The sequence below is a fragment of the Simochromis diagramma genome, unplaced genomic scaffold, assembly GCF_900408965.1.
Source record: "Simochromis diagramma unplaced genomic scaffold, fSimDia1.1 OVJJ01000005.1, whole genome shotgun sequence".
Lineage (NCBI taxonomy): Eukaryota > Metazoa > Chordata > Actinopteri > Cichliformes > Cichlidae > Simochromis > Simochromis diagramma.
In genome coordinates, this window is record NW_024387097.1 from 1,075,944 (window position 1) to 1,102,819 (window position 26,876).

The 26,876-nt window shown below is 41.3% G+C and overlaps 1 protein-coding gene across 1 annotated transcript in view; it reads right to left on the reverse strand.

Moving 5' to 3' along the window:
* The window catches only part of abca2 (ATP-binding cassette, sub-family A (ABC1), member 2), a 102,294-nt gene extending 83,962 nt beyond the window's left edge, over positions 1 to 18,332 (reverse strand). The window contains 1 exon segment of the mRNA XM_040046497.1: positions 17,944 to 18,332. Within this exon segment, the coding sequence (XP_039902431.1) occupies positions 17,944 to 18,009 (66 nt within the window). The 5' untranslated portion in view covers positions 18,010 to 18,332.
* Positions 18,333 to 26,876: the final 8,544 nt, after the last annotated feature.

The following is a 26,876-nucleotide window of genomic DNA, read 5'->3' on the forward strand; positions in this document are numbered from 1 at the left end:
TTGGTACACTTGAAAAAAAAAAATGCTAGAAATAAGGAGATTTTAATGTGTTTTTAAAACTGTATTACTTTTCATTTCTTGGGGAACAAAACAACAGGTTTTTTTCTCAGAGTGTCTGAGTCTACACACACACACACAAACACAGGCAACCCCGTTCAGCTATCTTAGTGAGGACCTTCATTGATGTGATGCTTTCCCTTGCCCCTTAACCTAACCCTAACCATTAAATACGAATGACTACCCCTTACCCTAAACCTAACCATAACCTAATTGTAACCCTGACACTGAAACCACATTTTGAGCTTTAAAAATGCCTTCAAATCTTATTTGTGAGGACCAGGTTGTGTGTCCTCACAAGTGACTGCTGGTCCTAACAAGTATAGTACAGGGTGGGCCATTTATATGGATACACCGTAACAAAATGGGAATGGTTGGTGATATTAAAGTCCTGTTTGTGGCACATTAGTATATGTGAGGGGGCAAACTCCTCCAGATGGGTGGTGACCATGGTGGCCATTTAGAAGTCGGCCATCTTGGATACAACTTTTGTTTTTTCAATAGGAAGAGGGCCATGTGACACATCAAACTTATTGGTAATGTCACAATAAAAACAATGGTGTGCTTGGTTTCAACGTAACTTTATTCTTTCATGACTTATTTACAAGTTTCTCTTTGTTCACAGCCATTGACATGTTGAAGAGGTTAACACGTGAGGAGCGGATCGAAATCGTGTTGATATCTGGTGAACGCAGTAACCGGGTCATTGCAGCAGATTTCAATGCAAGACACCCTACGAGACCACCCAGTCTCCCATGCTACAGTTAGCAAACTGCTTGCTAAGTTTCGTGAAACTGGTTCAGTGTTGGATTTGCCAAAATGTGGATGCAAGAAAACTGTCACTAATGAAGAAACATCAGTGGCTGTCCTAGCTTCATTTAGCAAGAGCCCACAGCGTAGCACTCGCCGCATGTCCCTGGAGAGTGGCATTAGTCGAACATCCCTTCGACGGATATTAGCTACTCACAAATGGCACCCTTACAAACTCCAGCTACTGCAGCATCTCAACGAGGACGACCCAGATCGGCGCACAGAATTTGCAAAATGGGCAAAACAAAAACTGGAACAGGACCCTCAGTTCACGCAGAAGATTTTGTTCAGTGATGAGGCAAACTTTTATGTGACTGGTGAAGTTAACAAACAAAACCACTGCTATTAGTCTGACACTAACCCACATTGGATGGATCCCTCCAAGACTGTTGGAACAACAAAAGTGATGGTTTGGTGTGGTATATGGGGTACAACGACAGTGGGTCCATTCTTCATCAATGGAAACCTCAAGGCCACTGGATATTTGAACTTGCTACATGATGATGTGTTTCCCTCTTTGTACACTGAGGCTGGCACGTTCCCTGAGTTTTTCTAGCAAGATGGTGCACCGCCACATTATGGGTGCAGGTCCGAGCATTCCTAGATGAACAGTTTCCTGGAAAGTGGATTGGTCGTCGTGGGCCAGTTGAATGGCCCCCAAGGTCTCCCGATCTGACCCCCTTAGACTTTTATCTTTGGGGTCATCTGAAGGTAATTGTCTATGGTGTGAAGATACGAGATGTGCAGCACCTGAAACTACGGATACTGGATGCCTGTGCTGGCATTTCTCCTGCGGTGTTGCTATCAGTGTGTGAAGAGTGGGAGAAGAGGGTTGCATTGACAATCCAACACAATGGGCAGCACATTGAACACATTTTATAAGTGGTGAGAAACTTGTAAATAACTCATGAAAGAATAAAGTTACGTTGAAACTAAGCACACCATTGTTTTTCTTGTGACATTACCAATAAGTTTGATGTGTCACATGGCCCTCTTCCTATTGAAAAAACAAAAGTTGTATCTAAGATGGCCGACTTCTAAATGGCCACCATGGTCACCACCCATCTTGAGGAGTTTGCCCCCTCACATATACTAATGTACCACAAACAGGACTTTAATATCACCAACCATTCCCATGTTATTACAGTGTACCCATATAAATGGCCCACCCTGTACTATCAGAATCAATGCGGTGCTTTTACGGCACTTTTGGCTGCACAGGAAACAGAGAAGTGTTCGATTCATCCTAAAAAAAAAGATGTTGTCATAAAGGTTGCACTTTTAATCCTGTTTGAGCAAGAGGCAGGATAAACCAAAGCATTTAACCCCACACTCTACAGGCCCCTCTTCTATGGAACCATCTCCGAGTTTGGATTCAGGAGACAGACACTATCTCTGCTTTCTGATTAGAGTTAAAACTTTACTTTTTGCTAAAGCAAATAGTTGGGGCTGGATCGGGTGATCCTAAATTCTCTCTTAGTTATTTAGCGCAAGACGTTGCTGGGCACATCCCATGATGCATTACTTCTTTTTTACCAACTATGTTTCCAACCAGTGGTGGCAGATGGCTGCCCCTCCCTGAGCCTGGTTCTACCCGGAGGTTTCGTCCTGTTAAAAGGAAGTTTGCCTTTCCGACTGTTGCCACATGCTTGTTCAAAAGGGAAGTGTAAAAGGATTGATTCTAAAATAAGAATCATCTGCTCACGTCTGCCCACTTGTGAATATCACCCTGTTGTCTCATCCCACAGCAAATTAAAACAGGAAACACGTGAATTTAAAAATAATCAAATGTACTTTTAACATCTCAATAGGACCGCCACACTAAGAATGAAATAAATAAAAATATCAGGTAATACAAAGTGCTAGTAGTATTCAAACAAAAAGATGATAGGAAACTAAAATGGGTTCTGTCCATAAGTTCAAATAAAGCTTTAAATGGAATAAAAAAGATTTTATTTTCCAGTCCAAAGAAACAATTTTCCGAAGCTTACAGATGATTCAGTTCATGACTTCACGATTGCAGTGGACATGCCCTGGAGTGAGGCGTGCTCTTATCTTTGAGGTGATGTTCCCAGCTGCTGATAACATGCTGAAGATGCTCTCTGTCACGACTTCAGCACTTTTAGAGGTGCATGAGCTTATACAGGACAGTCTCATCTAAATGCCTGTGCTTACTACTAATATAACAGAACAAACAGAGTTAGACAAAAACTAATTATACTAATGTCTGTATATTATAGTTTCTCAGGTGGAGTAGTGTTCAGTGCCAATTAAACTATTTAATTGAATATTGATAAAGTCCAACCCACAGATTAACAAGTCAGGTGTAAAAGGTTTACTGTAATATTACCTGTAGTGTACTGCAGTTACAAAACAACATTTTTGGTATAAGTATATGATGCGTTGATGAATTTTTATAGTCAACATCATCAATTAAACAGCACTTTTCTACTCTCCCAGAGCACTCAAAGCACTTTAGACAACATGCCTCATTCACAAAGGCACTTTTTTCTATACTTAAGTGCTTTCTATCTAACATTCAAACACATTCATACTCTGATGGATGCATCAGTGAGCAACTTGGGGTTAGTATCTTGCCCTAGAGCAGCGGTCCTCAACCTTTTTTGCGGCACGGACCGGTTTATGCCCGACAATATTTTCACGGACCGGCCTTTAAAGTGTCGCGGATAAATACAACAAAATAAAACTAGTACCGGTACCGAAAAAAAGAAGATTTACTCATAACACACGTGAAAAGACCCAGGAAAACAGAGTTAATGATAAAAACGATAACAAAATAACGCTGAAAACCCTGAAAACCATACATTTCACACCCGAGCCTCAACTCTCGCGGCCCAGGTTTCATAAAAGGTAGGCACTCATGTTCTAATACATTTTCATACAATCCTTGATTTGTCTCTGCCTTGTAATGCAAGGAGCTCGAACTCAACTGGGACTTCGAATGGTTGGGAGGAAGTGCTCAGGGGTGTGTTTGGTGGGGGGTGCGCGCATCTTGTTAGGGAAGATGCTTCAGCATTTAGGGGGAAGTTTGGGTGCTCTTTGTTTTTTATGTTGTACTGTTCTGTACACTGACTTTGTTTTTTCTGTGTTTTTCATCGGTCAGCTTTGGTTTTTTTCAACCTATGTTCTAACATGGTATCGCAATTAAATATTAATAATCAACAAGCAGGTCACTCGTTTAAGTTCTGTAGCTGGAATTGTAAAGGTCTCAACCAACCTATTAAAAGGAGCAAGGTCCTCCATCATTTGCAATTTTTGGGCGCTCAGGTTGTGTTTTTACAAGAAACACACCTAAAAATTTCAGATCATTTTAGACTTCGTAAGGGGTGGGTGGGCCAACTCTATCACTCTACATTTAAATCCAAAGTTCGTGGTGTTGCTATTTTAATACACAAATCAGTGCCATTTGTTTCTTCTAATGTTATAGCGGACCAGAATGGTAGATTCATTATTGTGAGTGGTAGTATTTTGAACACTAAATTCATTTTTGCCTATGTCTATGCTCCCAATTGGGACGATCCAAATTTTTTTAGTACTTTTTTCACTAAAATTCCTGACTTGTCTTCCCACTATTTGGTTCTTGGTGGCGATTTTAATTGTTGGCTCGGGCCGCTGGATCGATCCTCAAATAAACCTGGTAGGCAATCCAACTCTTCCAAAATTATTAATATGTTCCTTAAAGAATTTTCTGTTATTGATGCCTGGCGTTTTCTCAACCCCACACGTAGAGAGTACACCTTTTTCTCCCCTGTTCATCATACATACACTCGTATTGATTACTTTCTGCTGGACAGTCGACTTACTTCACAGATTCGCTCTTGCTCTCATAGTGCTATTGTCATTTCAGATCATGCTCCGTTGACTCTAGATTTGGCAGTGGGCCAAAGTTCTCCACCAGCTCCATGGCGTTTGAATACACGCTTGCTGTCAGACGATAAGTTCACCACATTTGTGAATTCCAAGATAGACTTATTTATAGAGACAAACATTACACCCGGAATATCACCCTCCATTTTGTGGGAAACGTTTAAGGCTTTTATCAGGGGACATATTATATCTTATGCTGGTTTTGAGGCAAATCAAAGGAAAGCAAAGTTGTCCGAGCTCATAATATGCATATCGCAATTAGATGAGTTGTATGCTGTCTGCCCGGCACCAGAGGTCTATAATGACAGGCTGTCTTTGCAGACTGAGTTTGATCACCTGTCCTCTGCTCGGGCTGAAGAGATGTTGTTGAAGTGTCAGTACTCCCAGTATGAGTATGGGGATAAGGCCAGTAAACTGCTCTCCCATCAGCTTCGTAGTGCAGCAGCTGCACATTCCATTCCTCGGATTCAGACATCAAGCGGTGTTTCTACGGATCCTAAAATAATTAATGACCAATTTCGAGACTTTTATTCATCTCTCTATGCCTCTGAGTGTGCATTTAGCACTGAGGCTTTGGACTCATTTTTCAATCATCTTAAGCTCCTATCAATTGATCAGACACACAGCCTTCAGCTGGAGGGACCAGTAACTGTAGAAGAGATTCTGCAAGCTATCAGCAAATTGCAGTGTTCTAAGTGTCCCGGACAGGACGGGTTTCCTGTTGAGTTCTATCGTAAATTTATGCCTAAACTGCTCATGATAAATATGTATAAGCATTCACTGGAAGTTGGATCCCTCCCACCCTCTCTACTGCCGGCATCTATATCCTTGATCTTAAAAAAGGATAAGGATCCATTACAATGTGGCTCATACTGTCCCATGTCTTTGTTAAATGTGGACTATAAAATCCTTGCTAAACTTTTAGCGATGCGTGTGGAAGCAGTCTTGCCATCTGTAATTAACCCGGATCAAACAGGCTTTATTAAAAGGAGATATGCCTTCTCTAACCTTAGACGTTTGTTTAATATTCTTTACAATCCCTCAGACTCCAACAGCCCTGAGTTTGGGATCAGTTTAGATGCTGAGAAGGCTTTTGGCAGGGTTGAGTGGGGATACCTTTTTTATGTTTTGGATAAATTCGGCTTTGGTAAAATAATCATCTCCTGGTTGAAACTTCTTTATACTTCCCTGCTTGCCGCTGTCAAAACAAATGGCACATGTTCTGACTTTTTTCCTCTGTTTAGGGGGACTAGGCAGGGCTGTCCCATGTCGCCGTTGCTCTTTGCAATTGCAATTGAGCCCCTGGCCATATCGCTGAGATCAAACCCAGGTATCACCGGGGTTACTAGAAATGGGATAGAACAAAGGGTCTCCTTATACGCAGATGATTTGCTTCTTTATATCTCAGAACCAGCATCCTCAATTCCTTTGGTGCTCTCAATACTTGAACAGTTTAGCCTTATTTCTGGCTATAAGCTGAATCTCGCTAAGAGTGAACTGTTCCCCCTGAATGCTGCTGCACAGAAATATCAGTGCACAGCACTGCCTTTTCGAGTTGTATCGGACAACTTCACATATTTAGGGGTTAAAATTACAAGTCAATTTCATGCTCTTTTCAAGCTTAATTTCGACCCACTTGTGGAGAAAGTTAGGCAGGATTTGGACAGATGGTCTCTACTCCATCTGTCTGTAGCAGGGCGCATAAATACAATTAAAATGAATATCCTCCCCAGATTTTCTTTTCTTTTTCAGTGTGTCCCTGTATTTATCCCAATTTCCTTTTTTGTTAAATTAGACAAGATTCTGTCTGGGTTCATTTGGAACAAAAAAAACCCCTAGAATACGCAAGACATATCTTCAAAGACCGAAAAAGATGGGGGGATGGCTTTACCAAACCTTATGTTCTATTATTGGGCATGTAATATTCGTATTCTCAGGTACTGGCTACAGGGGGAAGGCATGAATAATGCCCCAGCCTGGCTGAGTTTGGAGATTTCTTCTTGTGCCTCATCCTCTTTACCAGCCCTGATTTATGCCCAAAAGCAGCCTCCGAGTGCAGGTTCTTATAATAACTCTATTGTCAAAGTTACCTTGAAAATATGGTATCAATTTCGTCGTTATTTTAAGTTGACCTTTTTTTCCCTTCAGTCACCCATTTTGAAAAATCCCTCTTTTCAGCCTTCGTTAGTTGATGGTGCTTTTTATTTGTGGGCCTCCTTGGGTATCAGGTCTTTTTCTGATCTGTACATTCAGAATACATTTGCCTCCTTTGAACAGCTCTCATTGAAATTTGGCCTTCCAAAAAGTCACTTTTTTCGCTACTTACAAATCCGGAGTTTGGTTAAGGAGAAATCCTCTCAGTTCCCATCTAGACCTCCTTATCATGACTTTGATAACCTTCTATCGCCTCCCCCTTCATCACAGGGCCTGATCTCTTGTTTGTATGGGAGAATATGTTCCTTTGGCAACTCCTCAACCTCGGCTATTAAAATGGCATGGGAGCAGGATTTGGGGTGTGTGATTCAGGATGACTCTTGGGATAAAATTCTTTACCGGGTCCATTATGTTTGTGTTTTGTTTTTGTTTTGTTTTTTGTTTTTTTGTTTTTTTTCTTGGTTTGTGTGTTTTGTTTTTTCTGTGTCTGTGTGGGGGTGTGGGCTTTGAAACTCTCCACATCTCTCTTGTACACTCAGGAACTGTTATCTTGTACTCCAGGGTTTGCTACTCGTATTATTAGATTGGACCCTTTCTTTTTTTTTTTTGTACACCCACTGGTACTCCTATAATTATGAGGTGGGAGTGTATGTTTCATATTGTTTTATGTTCTTCAAAAAGAAAACGGCATATTGTTCAATTTGTCTTTTGTAAAAATGGATGAAGAAACTTTAATAAAAATATCTGAGGAAAAAAAAAAAAAAGGTAGGCACTCATCAACAAATACACGTAGATTACTTAATCTGATAGACTACTCATGCAGTAAAAACCTAAACTACAATATTTTCTTTAGATGCAGAAAAAGCATTTGACAGAGTTAACTGGAAATTTCTATTTGCAACTTTGCAAATTTGGTTTTGGATCCTCTTTCATTAACTGGTTAAAAATATTATATAATTCCCCAACAGCTTGTGTCAGAACAAATGACCAGACATCCTCCAGCTTCTGTCTCCTGAGGGGCACCAGGCAGGGATGCCCACTCTCCCCTTCACTGTTTGCAATTTTTATTGAACCACTAGCAGCAGCAATTAGACAGAATTCAGTAATTAAGGGCATAAAATGCAAGAACGTGGAACATAAAATCAGCCTTTATGCGGATGATGTGTTACTCTTTCTCCAAAATTCACAAACCAATATCTCTGGGGTAATTGAATTGATAAACTCTTTTGCAAGAATATCAGATTACTGGTCAAAATCTACAGTCCTTCCGATTAATTGCTCCTTCCATAATTCCTCTTCTACACCACTGCAATCGGGAAATATAAAATATTTAGGTATTAATGTTTCTCCCAAGCTTGCAGATCTAACTAAATTAAACCATATCCCACTTTTAAAGAAGGTAGAAGATGATCTGGCTAGATGGAAATGTCTACCCATATCACTCATGGGAAGGGTTGCCGCTATAAAAATGATGGTCTTAACAAAAATAAATTATTTATTCTCAATGATCCCAACTAAACCGCCACAAGATTGGTTCAGATCTCTAGATTCATGTATGTCCAAATTCCTTTGGAAAAATAAACCCCCACGTATAAGCTTAAAAACACTACAAAAGACCAAGGATAAAGGAGGACTAGAACTGCCTAACTTTCAGCACTACTTCTTAGCCAACAGGCTTCAGTTTATCTCAGGATGGCTAAAACATACCCTCTTAGATGAACCTTGGCTAGATGTAGAACAAGCACTTTGCAATAATCTAGAGATTTCAGACCTACCATTTATCAGCTCAAACATCCAACGACATGAATGCTTTAAAAGCATCAACATCAGCTCTTCTCTGACAGCATGGTGGGAGTTTCTAAAATTGACGGCGTCTTCATTAATCCCATGCAAACGTACACCTATCTGGAACAACCCTGACATATTACAAAACAATAATATGATAAACTTTTCAGACTGGAGTGGTAAAGGAATCAAATATTTAGAACATATACTAGAAGGAACAGAATTTATTTCATTTGACAGACTAGTTACACAATATGGGATCAACAAGAAAAGATTTTTAGAATATCAACAAATTAAATCCATAGTAAAAAAGAAATTTAAACCGGGTCAAGTTGAACTACAAACACCACCAAGTGTGGTTCAATTTCTTACTCTTAAAACCCCCAAATTACTATCCAAAATATACAGAATGCTTTCTGAAACAGATGAATCAATATCACTTCCTATTGCAAAATGGGAAGCGGATTTATCAGTTAACTTAGACCAAAACTTCTGGTCTCAGATTTGATTAAAAACCTTTCATCTAATCAGAAATCCCAGTCTGCAATTAATTCAATACAAAATATTACATAGAGTGCACTATACAGGCCATCGGATGTTCAAGATGGGCTTTACGTCTACCAACAACTGCTCACACTGCCAAACCAATTCACCGGACAATTATATCCATGCTCTTTGGTTCTGTCCACCAGTTCAGAAGTTTTGGCGCGAGATATGTGAAGACTTATCGAAGTGTCTGAAATGTAACATTCCAACTTCCCCTTTAGTGTGTTTGTTGGGCAGCTTAGATAATGTCACTTCAGAAAAGAATATAGCCCATATGGTTTTCACTGCCCTATGCATAGCCAAGAAAACAGTCCTCATGAACTGGAAAAATAAAAATAATCTTAATTCTAACCAATATAGAAATTATCTATTAGACTACATTAGTCTTGATACAGCCTCTGCCACCACATCAGATCAATTGCTCTGGGCTCCTTTGATCAGCTCCATCACCTAGTGGGGGTGGGGGGTCATAGTTTAGTCCCACCTTTGCTGTTGTGATTGGTGTGGGGGTAGGGACAGGCTTAGGGCGTCGGGGGGTTCCCCAGGAGCCTCTTCCTTGGAGGGCTCAACCCAGGGTAGCGGTCATGGCCAATTAGGGGCTCTGTTGGCTCTTAGGTGAGGGTTTCCTCGTGGCTGCGTGCAGCGGGGCTAGGGGAGGGTCTGTGCTGACAGACGTGGGTTACTGACCTGGTAGCCTGGCTGCCCCTGGGTGGGTCCGAGATGGGCGTGAGGTTCTGGGGGCGCTCCGTCTCTGGGCTGGGGCCCTGGCCGGGCCTCGGGGGCTTGGGTCCTGGTTGGTGTGTTGCCGGGGTTGTGGGCGGGTGGGTGTATGGGGGCCCAGTCCTGGCGCAGGGTGCCGCCGGTGCATCGAGCCACCTGGGGGTCTCTTCAACTGGTGGGGGAGGTTGTTACATCTTGCAGGAGCTCTCCTCTCTTCAGGAACTCACTCTGCAGGAGGGGAGATACAGGAGAGGTGGAGGAAGATCTCAGCCTGGACGTCTATTGTCTTATGTAGTCTGGAAGATGAGTGGATGATGGGGTGGGTGCAGTTTTCTCTGAGGTGGGGTCGGGTGGGCTGTCCCGGGCTCTGTGGGGCCGGGCGGCGCTGCTGTACTGGGCCCCGGTCCGGATGGGCCTGGGCTCCCTTTCCCTGGTGGGTTGCAGAGTATGGGGGTGCCTACTGGGGTCAGCGGGGGAGCTGGCCCCAGGGAGGGTCACTTTCCCCTCCCTTCCTTCCCTCCCCATCTCCAGCTGCCTCCCTCTTCCCGCTCCACCACAATCACCCACACATGCAGGGCCTTGGGGTAAAGGTGTGTCACCAGGGTCCCCTTCTGGCTGCCTGTGCCTCAATTTTATCCCACAACTTAGACATTCACATTACTCACACTCTCATTACACATACATATAGGATCTTGGGGGTGGGCACGATACACGGACTCCAAAAGACCATCAGGGTGTACACCTCACCCCTGGCGTCATTGCCCACCTCTCAATTTTAAATACACGTAGACATTGAGGGCTAGCAGGAGGGACCATGCGCTTACCTGCTGCTCTCTGGCAGGTAGCTCCATGCCCTCCTGGGTTTTAAATATCGTGGCTCAAGAGTTGTGTGTTCGTCTTGTAATCGGAAGGTTGCCGGTTCGAGCCCCGGCTCGGACAGTCTCGGTCGTTGTGTCCTTGGGCAAGACACTTCACCTACCGCCTACTGGTCTTGGCCAGAGGGGCTGATGGCGCGATATGGCAGCCTCGCTTCTGTCAGTCTGCCCCAGGGCAGCTGTGGCTACAACTGTAGCTGCCTCCACCATTGTGTGAATGTGAGAGTGAATGAATAGTGGTATTGTAAAGCGCTTTGAGGGGTCCTGAAAAGCGCTATATATAAATGCAATCCATTATAAATGCACCTTAGAACACACATGCATCAACACTACATATGAGCGGGCGGAGGGAGGTTTGGAGTCTTCTCACACCCCCGTTCTCTGCGGCCTGCTGGAGCGGGGGGGCTAGGAGGAGGAGTTGGTCAGTCTGGGGCTCGGTCACTCTGGCACAGCTGGCTGCTGGCGGAGCTCACGGGCGCGTCACTGCAACCCCCCCTGGCTTCTGCTCCGCGGCTGCTGAGTGAGCCCTCATCTGGGACTCTCCTCAGCTCTTTCTGTCCCAGAAAGAGCTGAGGAGCTTTCTGCCCCTCTGTTGGTCTTCCTTGGTCTCTTGTGTTCTGGGGGCCTCTGGATGTCTGGAGTCTTGATCTCCTCCATACCTGCTTCATGCCCTGGAGGACGGGCTGTGGCCCCCCACACCCTCTAGCAGATCATTACATGAAGGAACCTTTTAAAAACAAGCGCGTCCATGCTCACAGGTGTACACACGGGTGCTCACACACACAAACTACACCCTTTTTGGCTCCTACCTCAAAGCACACTGTGCGCTGTCGATCTTACGTGCTGCACAATGTTTAATATTTAGTATTTACTGTCATATTCCCATATATCATTGTGATGTTGTTTATTATGTTGCTCTTTTTTTTTCTTCTGCTTGTTTTTTCTTTTTTCTTTCTCAACAGGTGATCCAGGTGATTGATATATGTATTTTTTGTCTTCTTATTTTGTTGTTTTTTGTTTTTTGCCCTTTATCCCTGTCCCTCTTCTCTGCTGTTTTTCTTTCCCTCTTTCTTTCTCCCCTTTTCTTTTCCCCAGTCAAGTCTGTCCCGTATTTAGCAAGTGAAAATAAAATAAAATAAAATAAAATAAACAATAAAAGGTGAATCAAATAGACCATTACGGCAAGGCTGGGATGGTCCATTTGGTAAAGTAAATCCGTTGGGCATCTTTCTTCGCCTTTAAACAATAATTCTGATGGCAAAAGAGCCAAACGGGACAGGCAAATAAATAAATAAATAAATAAATAAATAAATAAAAAGGAAAGAAAGGCTCCTGGCTCTTCTAAAGGGACAGTATATAGCCTCTGGTACAGATACATGGATGGCACCTGTGTCAAAATAAAAACTCAAAAAGTGGAATTCTTCACTGCTCACATCAACTCAGTGGATCGAAACATAAAGTTCACCAGGAAGACATAAAGATAACAGTTTCCTGTTTGTGGACTGTGCTGTAAACATTGAGGAGAATGGAAACTTCAACACTGAAGTTTACCGGAAGACCAGTACACAGACCAGTACCTCCTCTTTCACTCCCACCACCCTCTGGAAAACAAACTGGGAGTAATTTAGGACCATGCAAAGGAACAACACTGTCATCCCTTATGTAACAGGTTTATCAGAGAAGCTCATACATGACATCCTGGTCACCCAGCCACACCGTCAGACAAACACTGGTTTATCCCAAGAACAAATCTCCCAAACCTAATATAGACAGTATATGCTGTGCAGTGCAACAAGTAGTACTCAGACCTCAGAGAAACCAAACAGCCACTGCATGAACTCATGGCACAACATAGAAGAGCCCCGTGACAGGACAAGACTCAGCTGTTCATCTGCATCTAAACTAGGGCTGCCACAAACGATTATTTTGATAGTCGACTAATCAGATCATCATCCATTGGACGTAAAACGTACAGCTTATTGCACCAGCAGCATCTGCTCTTAAATAACTATCATTAGCTTACAGCTTTAAGTGTTTAAGGTCTGTGCTAACTAAAAATAAAGACAAGATGATAGTTTATTAAATTTTAATGAAATTTGCAGATTGTTTCGGTGAAGTTTAATAAACTCCTTGCTATCTAAAATATAACAGGACACCGGAGTAAATTCTGGAGCATCTCACACTTCTGATGATCAGCTGTCTGCTTGACGTTTATTCAGCTGTGTGAAAACTATAACTTTAATCTCAACCAAACTACTTATTCCTGCGTCTTTTGGGATCTTACAAAGCTTCAAACGATTTTGATAGTCAACGTAATCGTGAGTAGTCGGCTAATTGTGGCAGCCCTACTCTAAACCAACAACAACTGTCTGCTACCAACAATGCAGTTTCGAGATCACTACCCACACGCTTTAATATCCACTCACATCTACATCATCAGGTGATCACATGATAGAGTGAGGGAAGGTCTCACAGTGGTTGCACCCGAAACCTCGGCCCATAATAACCCACACCCTTTTTTCACACCTTGGCTCATGTGATGAGGTACATGATCAATAGGTAAAACTCCCACTAGGCTTTACATGCCTGGGACTCTGCACCGTTTGGCTTTAGAACTGAAGATGTTTCTCGGAGGAGAGCTGAAATGTCTTCAAGAACCTTAAAGAAGTCCAGTTGCTTTCATGTCCAAGGTCCTTAGACTACGATGATGTGGATGACTGAGAACCTACATAGACATGTTCTTCTGATCAGCAGATGACCTGCTCTACCTCCTTTTATATGAGACAGTTGTGTTTTTTTTAATGACTAACTAACATCAAATGGTTCCCACTATGAAACGTAACCTGTAACTTGTCTTCAACAACATTAAAAATCTAGTTAACCATGTTCCAGTGAATGTCAGTGCCACCTCTGTAATATTTAATTGGAAATCGATTGTATATTCTATCATAACTACCTTCCAATCTGCAAATTACCCCTAAAACATAATTAGCAGGCAGCTTATAGAGCTAATGGAACACAGAAACGTACTGATTCATTTCAGTCTGACAATTAAAAACAGTTCACAAGAAGCTTAGGATTATGAATAGGATTTTAATCAATACTTAAGTAACATGACTTGACTTCAGTGTTTGACACAGCTGATCAGGCAGTTTTCCTCAACAGGCTGTGAAACAGGGCTGGCATACTTGGAGAGGCAGTCAGGTGGTTCAGTGCTGACAGTTTTATTTCATCCATGCACTCCACAAACATAACTGCCACGTATACTTCTTCCATACTGTAGAAACCCCCCCAAAATGTGGTTCCATGCATTTTTTCCTTGCTTGACTTTGAATTTCTGATATTTGAACAGTTAAAACTGAAGTCTTTACCTTCAGCCTAAAATCAACTCTCACTGACCCCTAATAAATCCTCCAGTTCTTGGTTTAAGTCACCTGACTGAAACATCTTAGCATTTCTGTGGAAAAACAAACCATCACAAAAGGCAAAAGATGATGATGGTCCAGAACTACCAAATTGTTGTCATCACTTCTTCACCAACAGATTGCAGTACGTTTCATAACGGATCATATCAAGCTCCTGAAACTCAGCATCCATTCACAACAGGCACTCTGTGGACAAAGCTCTGAGCTGCCTTTCATTGTCTAAAGTATTTTGCATCAGAACTGCTTTAATAGTCTTAGCATAAACACCTCGTGGACAGCCTGGTGTGAATATTTAAAAATAACCAAGTCTTCATTTAACCCATTTGGAACAAGCTCGATATTTGTCAGAAAAGAGATATTTAGATATTTTTTTAGGTTAACTGTCCTTTTAACAATTAACTGTGATAAATCCAAAAAACAGCAAACAAACTGAAAAATCACACACTTCTTTCATTGTGCACAAAACTTGAAACAGAAATTCACAATTAATTCCTCACATTTTAGTCCAACCAGAACCCGAATGTGTTCTCACGTCACCGTTATTGACCATTGATATTTAGATATCAGATCTGATCAGACCAACAAACAGCTGGATGCAGGAAAGTTCAGTGCTGCACTCTCTCTGTGAAACCAGGTTTTCAGTATTTAAGGGACAGGTTTATATTTAGTTTTGATCAGGTATGAGTATTTAATATGTATTACATAGCACACGCTGCAGATCTGTTAATATTCCTATACCACACGGTCAGGCCTTGTGGATGTGTCTGTGTAAGGAACACAGCCTCGTCTGTAAGCATGTAAATTACACACAGTTGGTGAAGGAGATCCGAACCTCGTCAGTAACTTCATCCATGTGTGGAGCAGAACAATGAGAAGCTCAAACTGCATCTAAATGCCCTGAAGTCGAGTCGAACTTTGAAACCCAAGGATTTCGAGGTCATGTCACGTCTCCGGTGCAAGCCCTCGGTGGTCCTTAAAACGCTCCTCTACAGATTCGCTCTATTATCAGTCAGGAGCTTCATTCTTCATCCCTCCATCTCTAAAGTCTTTCTCTCTCGTATCCTCTCCTTTCTCCTGTGCAGATGGTTTATCCCTTTCCTGTTGTGTTTCCGTTTTTGTGTTATCTCTTCATTTAAAATCTTTTTCTACGAGTCCTCAGCTATTCGTGGTCTTCATAGATACCATGCCAGCCCACTTCTGTTTACTAGATCTAGGTCAGACACACTGCTAGCTGCTGGTACCACAGACTGACACCACATTACAGCAGAGCCCTGGGTTTCATTACTGTCACATGTATGTATGCCTTCTATATTGTGCATCTACACAAAGCTGCATCTCGAAACTGGAGAGTTTTCACTTATTCCATTGGCTGATTTTTTTCACTTAATACAAGATAAAAACAAGTTCCTATATCTTACTGAAATTTCTCTGTAGCTGATTGTGTCTTATTTTAAGTGTCATGAGATTATTTTGACTAGAAATAAGCCAAATATAATCGGTAAGATTGTGAGTTTTTGCCGCGTGGTGCCTCGGCTACGTTTAAAGAGAAAGAAAAAGAAAACTACCGACTGATCAAGCAGTTCTATGACCAGGCGAGGCCCGCTTCCCTTCAGACCTATCAGTGACATGGCTACATTATATCTTACTGAAATGTTTCTCTGTAGCTGATTGTGTCTTATTTTGATTGATTGATTGATCTATTGATTGGTAATTTATTTCAACATGTGAACAATATACAGGTACATTTAGAAAAGAAAATAAGAGAGAAAAAAATACTATACAAAATACATACAAAAAAGCGTTCTGATTAATTTACATGTTGAAAGGGAGGAAGTAAACACTTATTTAATCCTACCCCTTTGCCATAAATTATCAGTTAATATTTAGTCAGCTTCCTTACTGATATAATTTGTAATAAAAATAGTGAACAGATTTCTGATTTACTATATACTATAATATCACATGAGTTTGTTTTTTTTAAATAGAGACATTCAATTAATTTCAATATTTTCCTTTTCTTTATAGTTCGAGAAGATCATATTTTTATAACTCTTTTTGAACAGTTTTATGTTTGGACGTTGCTTTAATTCCATATTCAGATTGTTCCATAGTTTCACTCCATGAACAGAAACACAAAAGCTTTTTCTTGTAGTACGGACCTTCCCTGTTTTGAAGTTACAAAAACCCCTTAAATTATAACTTCCTTCTTTCAAAAAAAACATACTCTGAATATTTCCTGGCAGGTCTTTATTTTTTGGTTTGAATATAATTTGTGCTGTTTGGAATTTTAATTTTAAGTGTCATGAGATTATTTTGACTAGAAATAAGACAAATATAATCGGTAAGATTGTGAGTTTTTGCCGCGTGGTGCCTCGGCTACGTTTAAAGAGAAAGAAAAAGAAAACTACCGACTGATCAAGCAGTTCTGTGACCAGGCGAGGCCCGCTTCCCTTCAGACCTATCAGTGACATGGCTACATTTTGTTGGTGTCTTCCAGCAACACCAAAAAGACCATGTGAGACAAATATAGTGGACAACTGCAAAAATGTTTCCATGGTTAAGAAAACCCCTTCAAAACACACTGTCCTAGTCAAGAACACTCTGAAGGAGGTGGGAGTATCATTATCAAGTGTAAAAATGTAAATACAGAAGGTTTCATAACACAGTGTTGTACTCCAACTGGTTTGAGTGCTCAAGTTGAAAAGCTTTGTAATAACCAGCACATTTATCACAGGAAAGCTTCGGACCGATGGAGCCAAGATTAGTTTGTACCTGAATGATGACAAAAAGGCCAGAAAAAATGGAACAGCTTATTATCCAAAGCAAACCCCATTATCTGTCAAACACGATGGATGCGTTATTATGACAGGGACAGGTATGGCCGCCAGTGGAACTGGGTTACAGGTGTGTATACATGATATAACTGATAAAGAGTAGAGTACGGTCCTGGGCCCTCCCTAACCCTGGTTCTGTCCCAGTTTGTCTTTCATTGCCAAGTACTTACTCAGAAGGGATTGTCTGAGTGCAAGTGCACTTCAGGGAACTGCTGTTGCGATTTGGTGATGATCAACGACCCAAAGCATACTGCAAAAGCAACTCCAGAGTTTGACTCCACGAACAAGAAGCTGAAATATCTGTCCCTGCTCGAGCAGAATGATTTCATCACCATTATCTCACACACAGCATATATGAATTACCTGAACACTGCAGTCAAAATTAAGCTTCACAATATTCCTGTTGCCATAAATCTTAATGTGAGAAAAGTTCATATCAAATCTATGTTTCATTGGGTGGTGCTGAAGTAGCTCCGCAATGACAACAACATGTTACAGCCTACGTTCTCAGGCTGACATCAAACATGTTGTAATATTTCTAAAACACTACAACAGCTGTTGAATATGATCACAACCATAATCGTGATCAGTCCACGCCAACATGGCTCACAGACGCTGCATAGGCCTGCTCACAATTCATACAGTTGTTTGTGTCGAAGCAACCTGTTCGCCAGCACGGGCACACGCACAGTACACGTTCCTGCTCAGCAACACCCAGCCACTCTCACGCTGCGGTATTATCCTAATGCCTGATGGGAACATATGCAGACCGAAGCGGGCGGAGGTAGAATTAGTCCAAATATCATCTGTGGGCAATGCAGCAGCGGGGCAGAACACAGCCACACTTACCGGCCCCCTCCTCTTCAGAGATATGTTCTTCCACAGCAGAAGATGGAGTTGGTGCAGGAATCCCATTTTCCTTCCCACTTTTACTTCACGGTGTCCTAAATGTAACAAATCAGCATAACGGCGGTGACGTCACGCTGGATTTAGAAAACAAGGGGATTTCTATCCCGTTTCTGGGCATCCTGGATCCGATTCAGCCAATAACAATATTATTATTATTATTTTAGCGCAGGCGGAAGGAAAAATGAGCATTTATCCGAGAGCGGCGGCAAAATGCGTGACGGGACTGAGTGTCATCCTCTGTAAACACTTCACAGTCTTGCTTTATCATGCAACTGCTGGAGTTGGAACAGGAAAGCAGTTTGGGAGCAGCCTGACAAGCTCCAAACCACAGACTTCCGATAGACCTTTCAAAACAAAAGCCTCTTGACTCAGATTTGGACGGTGGAGCATTAGAGCCACATTACGAAAAGAAAGTAGTAAAATCTATTTGGATTAAAAAGTCAAAATGTGAAGATTACACTTGTTTCCCTCAACAGAAGTTGTGAATAGATCCTCTTTACTGGACGAACCTTTTATCTGTCCTCTGACCAGTGGCGGTCCTAGCCTGTTTGGCGCCCCGGGCGAACACTCCCTCTGGCGCCCCCCCCCCCCCCCCCCCACACACACACACACACACACACATAAAGCACATTAAGGATCGTACATTAACATAAAACTGTTGTCGGAACCACACTGAATTTCACCAGAGAAACACACACACACACATGAAGAGAGAGAGAGTATGCATAGTATGCAAACGGATACCAAACAGCCATCATAATTCGAGAGAGAAATCAACAACTGACAATGACTAATTAATATTAAAACCTGTAACATAATGTATTGTTTGGAGTTTAGTCTGTTACTGTTGCTATTTTTACCATTTCTTCTTGGAGCAACTCTACCCACATTATTTTCTTAGGGATTAATAAAGTATCCTGATTCTGATTGTTTCAGGATGAGCTGCCATTATCCAATCACACATCTGCTTACCTGCAGCTTTTGCTCGTTTCTCCTCCTCTTCTTTTCTATTTTTTCTAAACTGAGCACCTGATGGCTTTGAACGTTTCTTGTCCATCTTCCATTGGTTTTGATTTTGCACTCCAGTATGAACACAAATCCCCCAACTCGAGGATCACCACAAGTTAACCTAACAGACCCACACCTTAGTTCACAGAATCACTTTGTGTAGGGTGCATTTCTGGGATTTCACACAACCCAGGACTCAAATCATGAATACATAATGGGCTTGGATTTACATCATTATGAATGAAATGTGCTCTATTTGGAAGCAGCTGGCCCCTCCCCTTTCGACGGCTTGTGTGAGACTTTAAATCATCAAACTGTAAATTATAAATTTTAAATTGTTATTGATCCTTTACTCCGAGTCCTAAAGTGTATATTTATTTTCTTACTCTTCTTATTTTTATTGTTTTTTTACTTGCACTGCTGTAACTGGAGCCTCGTCGTCTCGTCTCTCTATATACTGGACTGTGTGTAGCAGAGATGACAATAAAGTATCCAAGATGGCCGACTTCTAAATGGCCACCATGGTCACCACCCATCTGGAGGAGTTTGCCCCCTCACATATACTAATGTGCCACAAACAGGACTTTAATATCACCAACCATTCCCATGTTATTACGCTGTATCCATATAAATGGCCCACCCTGTAGAACATGTGTAGCATTCATTTCATTGTTTATTATTAAATATTAAGTAAACATGTGAAATAGTTACGTATTTAAACAATTATAACCTGTTACTGTAACGTACATAACAAAGTTATAATAAAGTTATGTGCTATTTCAAATCCCAATTTATCATTCCCTACATATTCCTGTATGTTGGCAATACAAACAATGACACATGTAGTTTTAAGTAGCCTGACACAGGACACGGTTCTTTCTCCATCCATACACACTTCTAACATATCTGTTTCTAAGTAAAAGACCCTGAAGACCTCTGTGGACATAAGCCAGATGTTAGTGGATGGTTGACATCACCCATCTCTATATGTCCTCAAAGTTTTATCAAAAATAACTCAAAACGCTTTGAGCTATTGTGTGCTGACATAATGATGACGCAAACACACACAAACAGGACCAAAAAAAACCAAACAAAAAATTTTACTTTTTTCTTAGGCAACAATAATAATAATACTAATAATAATAAGAACAAGAAGAAGAAGATGCAGCAGTTACGCTTTAGGTAGTTCTTTAAATGTGGAACATGTAACTGGTTTTTGTCATTATTTTACATTTTTATTCCAAAATCAGATTTATGGAAATTATTACATTTAAATGAAAACTGAAGTCAGTTTTACAAAGTGATGTTTCTCTCTCTCTCTCTCTCTCACACACACACACACACACACACACACACACACACACACACACACACACACACACACACACACACACACACACACACACACGTATTAGTCCACTTTCCACATTAACACAATTAAACTAATATCCAAAATCATTAAATTTGAAATTATTTACTAACTGCAATTAAAATAGTCCTTTTACAGTTTGACTCCATTAAAAGGAACGAGCCAGTAAAAATCCTGCGTCTTTTAAAAAATCCCTTCAGGACAAAGTCATAGAAACAAATCGCAGACATGACAGCTTGCTCAGCTAGAAGAAGACTTAATCAGAGGGAAACTGTTGCTCAGTTTCTGCACACTTCTTTCTCACTGTTTGTCCAAATCTGTGTGTTTGTAGCACTGAAAAGACTTCAAACACATCTGCATTTTTATTGACTGAAAAGGTTTTTAAAAAGTTTAAAATTTCTTATTTCAAGGGGCTGGAAAACTGTTCAGAAGCCAAAATCTCTATATGTGTATGTTGTCATGGCCGTGAGCCCAGTGCAGCATCACAACATTATTACAAAGGCTTTAACAGAACAATGACCAAAATGACATTTGCATTTCAAAACAAACCAAAAACATAAAATGTCAGGGCCCCTGAAGGCTGATAACACAGTCTGGACTCAATGCAGACACAATGAGCAGCTGATTGCTCTGAATGAGGATTTTATTAAACACAGAAGACTTGGTTTACAGGGAAATGTAGGGAGTGAGCGTCACAGGGGAAGAGGCAGATTACTCCACTTAATTTGAACAGTTGGTTTGGGAGGACATTCTCTGAGGACTGAGGGCTGTAGAATAGAGCAGTGATTGTGGGGGAGACAGCCAGGTGAGTGAGTGAAGGAGCTGAGATGTAGTGATTGGACGCGCTGTGCCGAGGCTGCAGAGCACGTGTCAAGAAATCCAGGAAGTGTTTCATCACGTGCACACTGAGGCAATGACTCTGAAGCCTCAGAATTTCAGACAGTGTTTCAAGTGTTGGTGACATTTATGAAAATATATAAAGCACAACGGATTCCTGCCAAAATATGTGTGTTAGTGTTCATGTTCGAGTTTCACCTGTGACGTAGGAGAAGGGTTTCAACACTTTCAGCTCATCCCTCTCAATAAAGTATTAACATAATAACATAATTAACATAACATAACAAAACATCCTGTTCATAAGGTTGGAAACCAGCCGTCAGCTGAGACTCCTGAAATCCAGAAAGCTACACAACATGGGACGGTTCATTTACAACCACAAGTCTAACTTAACTCTTCTTTTGTAATAATGAAATAATCACATTGTTGCATCTTTCATTTACACAAAACGTTTAAACCTATTTTTTACTGGGGGGCTTTGTTGCCAGTACAACAGCAAAAATGCTTAGAGAGACTGGGGTCAGAGGACAGGTGCAACGAGAGAATTAGCTGCCACTGCTGAGAGGACCAGTCACTGGCTATGGCTAAAAAGGGCTGACATCACTTAGCTGCCCAAGAGATGTCAGCCCCCTGCCTCAACTAGAGATGGACCGATCCGATATTACGTATCGGTGTCGGTCCGATACTGACCTAAATTACTGGATCGGATATCGGAGAGAAATAAAAAATGTAATCGATCCATTAAATATCAGAAAAGAACCTCACAAAACCGTAGCACGTCGGAGCAGTGTGGTGACGTGATAGAGAGGCCGTGTGTATTTGTAGCCTCGCTACCAAACCAGCATTTCATCTCCGAGGAAGTGATCCCAGAGAGAAGTGAAGCAAGTGTGCAAGTTCATCTCTGAATGGTTGTAAATCATTCCCACGTTAAGCTTAACAACCGATATATGGAGCGACTGCCTCTCTCTCTCTCTCTCTCCTGCTGCTACTTCAATCATGAAACTGATCGATCGGCTGATCGGCTTTTCTGTTTTTGGCCCACTTTGCACCAGAAAGAGGAAACCAGCGGCTGAACAACAGCAGCACGTTTAAGCTTGATAAGCTGTTGTTAGAATGTATTTAATATTACTTTCTACACCAGGATCTTTTTCTACAGCTGACGTAACTGTGCAGGGGCGGATCTAGCAAAGTTTAGCCAGGGGGGCCGATAGGGCATGAACAGGGAAAAGGGGGCACAAAGACAGACTTTTCTTTCTTATTCTCATTTAAAATGTCGAGCTTTTAATAAATAATTATCTGAATCTTACACCCAAAGTTTTAATCTGATGTAAAATATATAGAAGTCCATTACTGTATATAGTAACTGTTAAGTCTAATATACCCTAGTAAGCTATACTACTTTTTCCTTTGGGATGATACCATCTGTGCAGTTCTGTTGAAGAAAGATGTTGAATCTATTTAATTATTCTTGAAAAATAATTTATTTATGTGCATTTTTTTCACACTGCATCAAATTATAGTTGATTACGTTGATTAAGCATCATGAGGTGGGGGGTGGGGTTCACTATTTTTTTTTTTTTGCTGGAGTTTGCAACCCTATTAGTTAGGTTGCTTACTCTTTAAAATACCAGAATAGGAGGATGGAGAAGGTTTAAGTTTATTAGATTGACCAGTTTTGCTGAACTATGAAATATTTTGGGTGCAGTGTGTTTTTTACACACAGGAGTAACAGAATAGCTTTAGTGGGGTTTTTTTTAAAACTTGAGTATGAACTTATATAAAATGCAGCAAGATATTAAAAAACAGTTTTATTGATTAAAAAACACTATATCGGATTCATATCGGTATCGGCAGATATCCAAATTTATGATATCGGTATCGGACATAAAAAAGTGGTATCGTGCCATCTCTAGGCTCAGCAGGGGTAAAACATGGTTGACTGCTACAGCTGTCTCAGGGCCTCCTGGGGACTGTGCGGTTAACCTCATGGTACTGAAACTAAAAGGAGGAATGAAAGAATAGGAAAGAAAAATGTTCCCCTCTGCTCTTCTTCCCTTTTCTGAGAGGCAGTGGGGAGGTAGAGCGTACAGCCCGATCCGGCGGGGAGGTGTGGGAACCCAGATCGGGCGCCCCCCTTCCAGCTCTCCTCTCTGCTCTCTCCTATCTTGTCCCTTTTGTCTTACTTCTCTCTGTCACCTTTTCTGTCCCTTTGAAGAAGTGAGGCTCAATAAATACTAAAGAGGTAAGTTTTATTCCTCAGTTGCAGTGAATAGAAAATAAACTGTAGGAAACTAAACAGCAGAAAGAAGAAGAGAAATAACAATTAAACATAAACCAGTGACACTCCAGGGCCTGATCAACCCTGGCAGGGCCTCCTTGGATGAGGGTGTCTAGTGATAATGGCCGAAACACCCGATGAATCCAAGGTCCACTACTGACGATGTGTCCAAATCATAATAACATGATCTAGATCAGATCTCTAATCCCTAAACCTAACCAAGGAAGAAAAATGGCAGATCAGCCTGGGTAAAAGACCGAAAGATGAGGCACACAACGATGTGTGCTGCTAGTAAAGTTTCCTCATAACAGCCGTCCCTCAAGAGTCTCTCCATCTAAAGCAATGCTTTACCAGGGACTGTAACATCGAGTCCTTTTACTGAATCTGATTTGTTGTCTTCACCCTCTGAGGTCCAAAATATACTTGAAATATAACCGTCCATTTGAGTTTACATTTGTATTTCACCTTCAAATTGTTTCATTTCATTTTTCTTCCTTGCCTTGCTTGGTATCATTCTTTTCAGCACAACCTCACGTGTCTGAATTTACAGGTAGTTTTTCACTGCCGTACTGTAGTAACACAACAGATCTGAAATCACACAAAAACATAAAATCCTACCAGGAGTTATATTTGTCTTACTGTAAAAACCACAGACATGTTTCGTGCGTGATTTTTTATAACTTGAAATGCAAATATAAATTGTACATTTTGAAAACTATGTGTGACACAAATTTGACACCAGTTTTGTAAACAATAAAGTTATGAACAACTATTTGTCTAAAAATGGAGCCAATGCATCTGGCGGCTGTTTTTGTACGACCACTTAAAAATAACATCCATCCATCTTCTTCCACTTTATCCGGGGCCGGGTCGTGGGGGCAGCAGCCTAAGCAGAGAATTTATTATATTTATTATTTAAAAATAACACTAAAATAAAGTAAAGTAACTAAAATGAGAGAACAATCAGGTGTCACAATAAGATAATAATAATAATGGATTGCATTTATATGGCACTCTTCTAGGCACCCAAAGTGCTTTACAATTCCACTATTCATTCACTCTCACATTCACACGCTGGTGGAGGCAAACCACAGCTGCCCTGGGGCAGACTGACAGAGGCGAGGCTGCCATATCGCGCTATCGGCCCCTCTGGCCAACACCAGTGGCCACCAGTGGCCACCAGTACCCCAGAGGCGCCAGTGGTGCGATATGGCAGCCTCACTTCTGTCTAGGGTAAAGTGTCTTGCCCAAGGACACAACGACCAGGACAGAGCGAGCTGGGGGATCGAACTGGCGACCTTCCTACACAACCAAATCCCACGTGTTGCCTTTATTTGTTATTGGTCGATACGGTACATTTTTCCACCAATAGGAAAGAGATGGCTGTCCTTTTTTTTTTAACCATTTCACACTAAACGTGATAATAGTGTTCAGAAAAAAGGATGGCTTATATATATTTTTTAATCATAACTCTAGATTTAGTGGCCTGGCATTAAAATGTGAAAACTGGTGTATACTTTCAACACACTGAAATAGTGGCTGCAGCTTGTTGCTGTGTTAGCTTAAATCAGTCATGTGATTTGGAGGTGCAGCGTGAGGGTTAATAACACTCACCTTCATTCCATTTCCAGAGTGTAACAACCAACCACCTGTGTGTAATCTGAAATCCCCATGGTGAATATCCCCCCAAAATGTGCTCGGGGGGGATAAATATGCAATATATTCACTGTTAGCTGTATCTGGCCTCAAAGTGTAAATACTATTAATACCTAATAAACAACACTCTCACATGCAAACCTAGGAAGGCCCCAGTGGTGGCAAGAGTTCATTTTGGGGTTGCACATGCCGCCCCTCTAGATCCGCCCCTGACGAAACGTTTCTCCCCCTGAAAACGTTATTTGGGGTTCCTGTAAATCATGAAAAGTGTTACTACTTTAATATTCAAGTCTGGGTTTTCTATTTCAAGGTGAAGTGTCTGTTGCGTGCAAAGCAACTGGGGTACAACAATACCTGATATATTGGTGTCATTTAGGTGCTTACATCCAAGCCTTTATAGGTTTGCTGCATGATACTCGTATACCTGTGCCTCTTGGTACTGAGGAGAGAAAAAAATATAGTATTTCTAAATGAAAAAAGTCACCAGGTGTTTGGCATCCAGGGGCAACAAATGAGTACAGGAAGGCTGCCCAGATTGAGTAATTAACATATTTCTTAGTAAAAATGGACTGGAAACTATTTCTGCAGTTTCTACAGAGAAGGAAAACAGGGGTAAATATGTTTACACTTCAAAATAAATTTACTAAAATGAGGTAAAATGACACGGGGATTATATTTGGTGACGTGAAGCTCATTTTTTCTTCGTTACACATTTTCACTGACTGTAATGCTAGCTTAGACCGCCAACCTTTGGGTTACAGCTAGTTAGCTATAAGCTAAGCACAACTAAGCTTGTCAGCATGAGTTTCCAGAATCGTTATTAATGTTGATATTGTGTAAATAGAGAAATAAATCCTATATGCTGGGCATTGCCACTGAATGAGTTTGTGTTAAACACTGAGATTCATAGCACAGTAGACACAGCCCAGGAATGGCTCCCTGTTGCTACAGATCTCGGTGCATACTGCCACATGCTGTCCCTCAAAGTGTAAAAACATGACTGTAAAATAAATAAGCTCATTTGCATGTGCAGATATTAAACCCCTGTTTGAAATGGGAGTTATCTGACTCAATTCAGCTTTATTTATACAGCACCATATCATAACAACAGTTACCTCAAGGTTCCACAATTTCTTCTAAAAACAAAGTAAAAACTTTGACACTGTACAGTCGTGACTTCAGACAGGGAAGTAGCTGTTTCAGTGCTATACAAAAGTGAAAATTGTCAAGGCTGGAACGACCAGCACAAAGTTGGGACTCAAAAGCAGACACGATAGGCAACAAGTGCAAAGCTTTATTGGACAGACGAGACAGGAGTGGAGCCCACTGCAACAGAGAGTCAAGGTGAGTCTATTAACTGGCAGAAGTGGTTGCTTACTTGGACACGGCTAAGATCCAAGGTCCCAGATGGGAGGATGTTTCTGGGTGAGTGTCAGAGAGAGTCAGAGTGGAGGAAACAAGAGGTCTGACTTTGAGCAGTTGCAAAAAGCAGGATGGCAAGCTGACCTTTGAGTTTCCAGAAAGCTGGGGAGGGATGAGTGGTAGAGGCCAGCAGGTGAGTTTGTCAGGCAGCAAAATGCATAACCTTGGTTTGCAAGTCAGTATCCGTTTATTTCTACTTTCCATTCACAGTTTAAAGAAAGATTTTCCACAACAGAGAAACACTTTATCTGCACAAAGCAGATTCCCTTCTTTTTATATCCTGTCACTGAAAGTCAAACCATC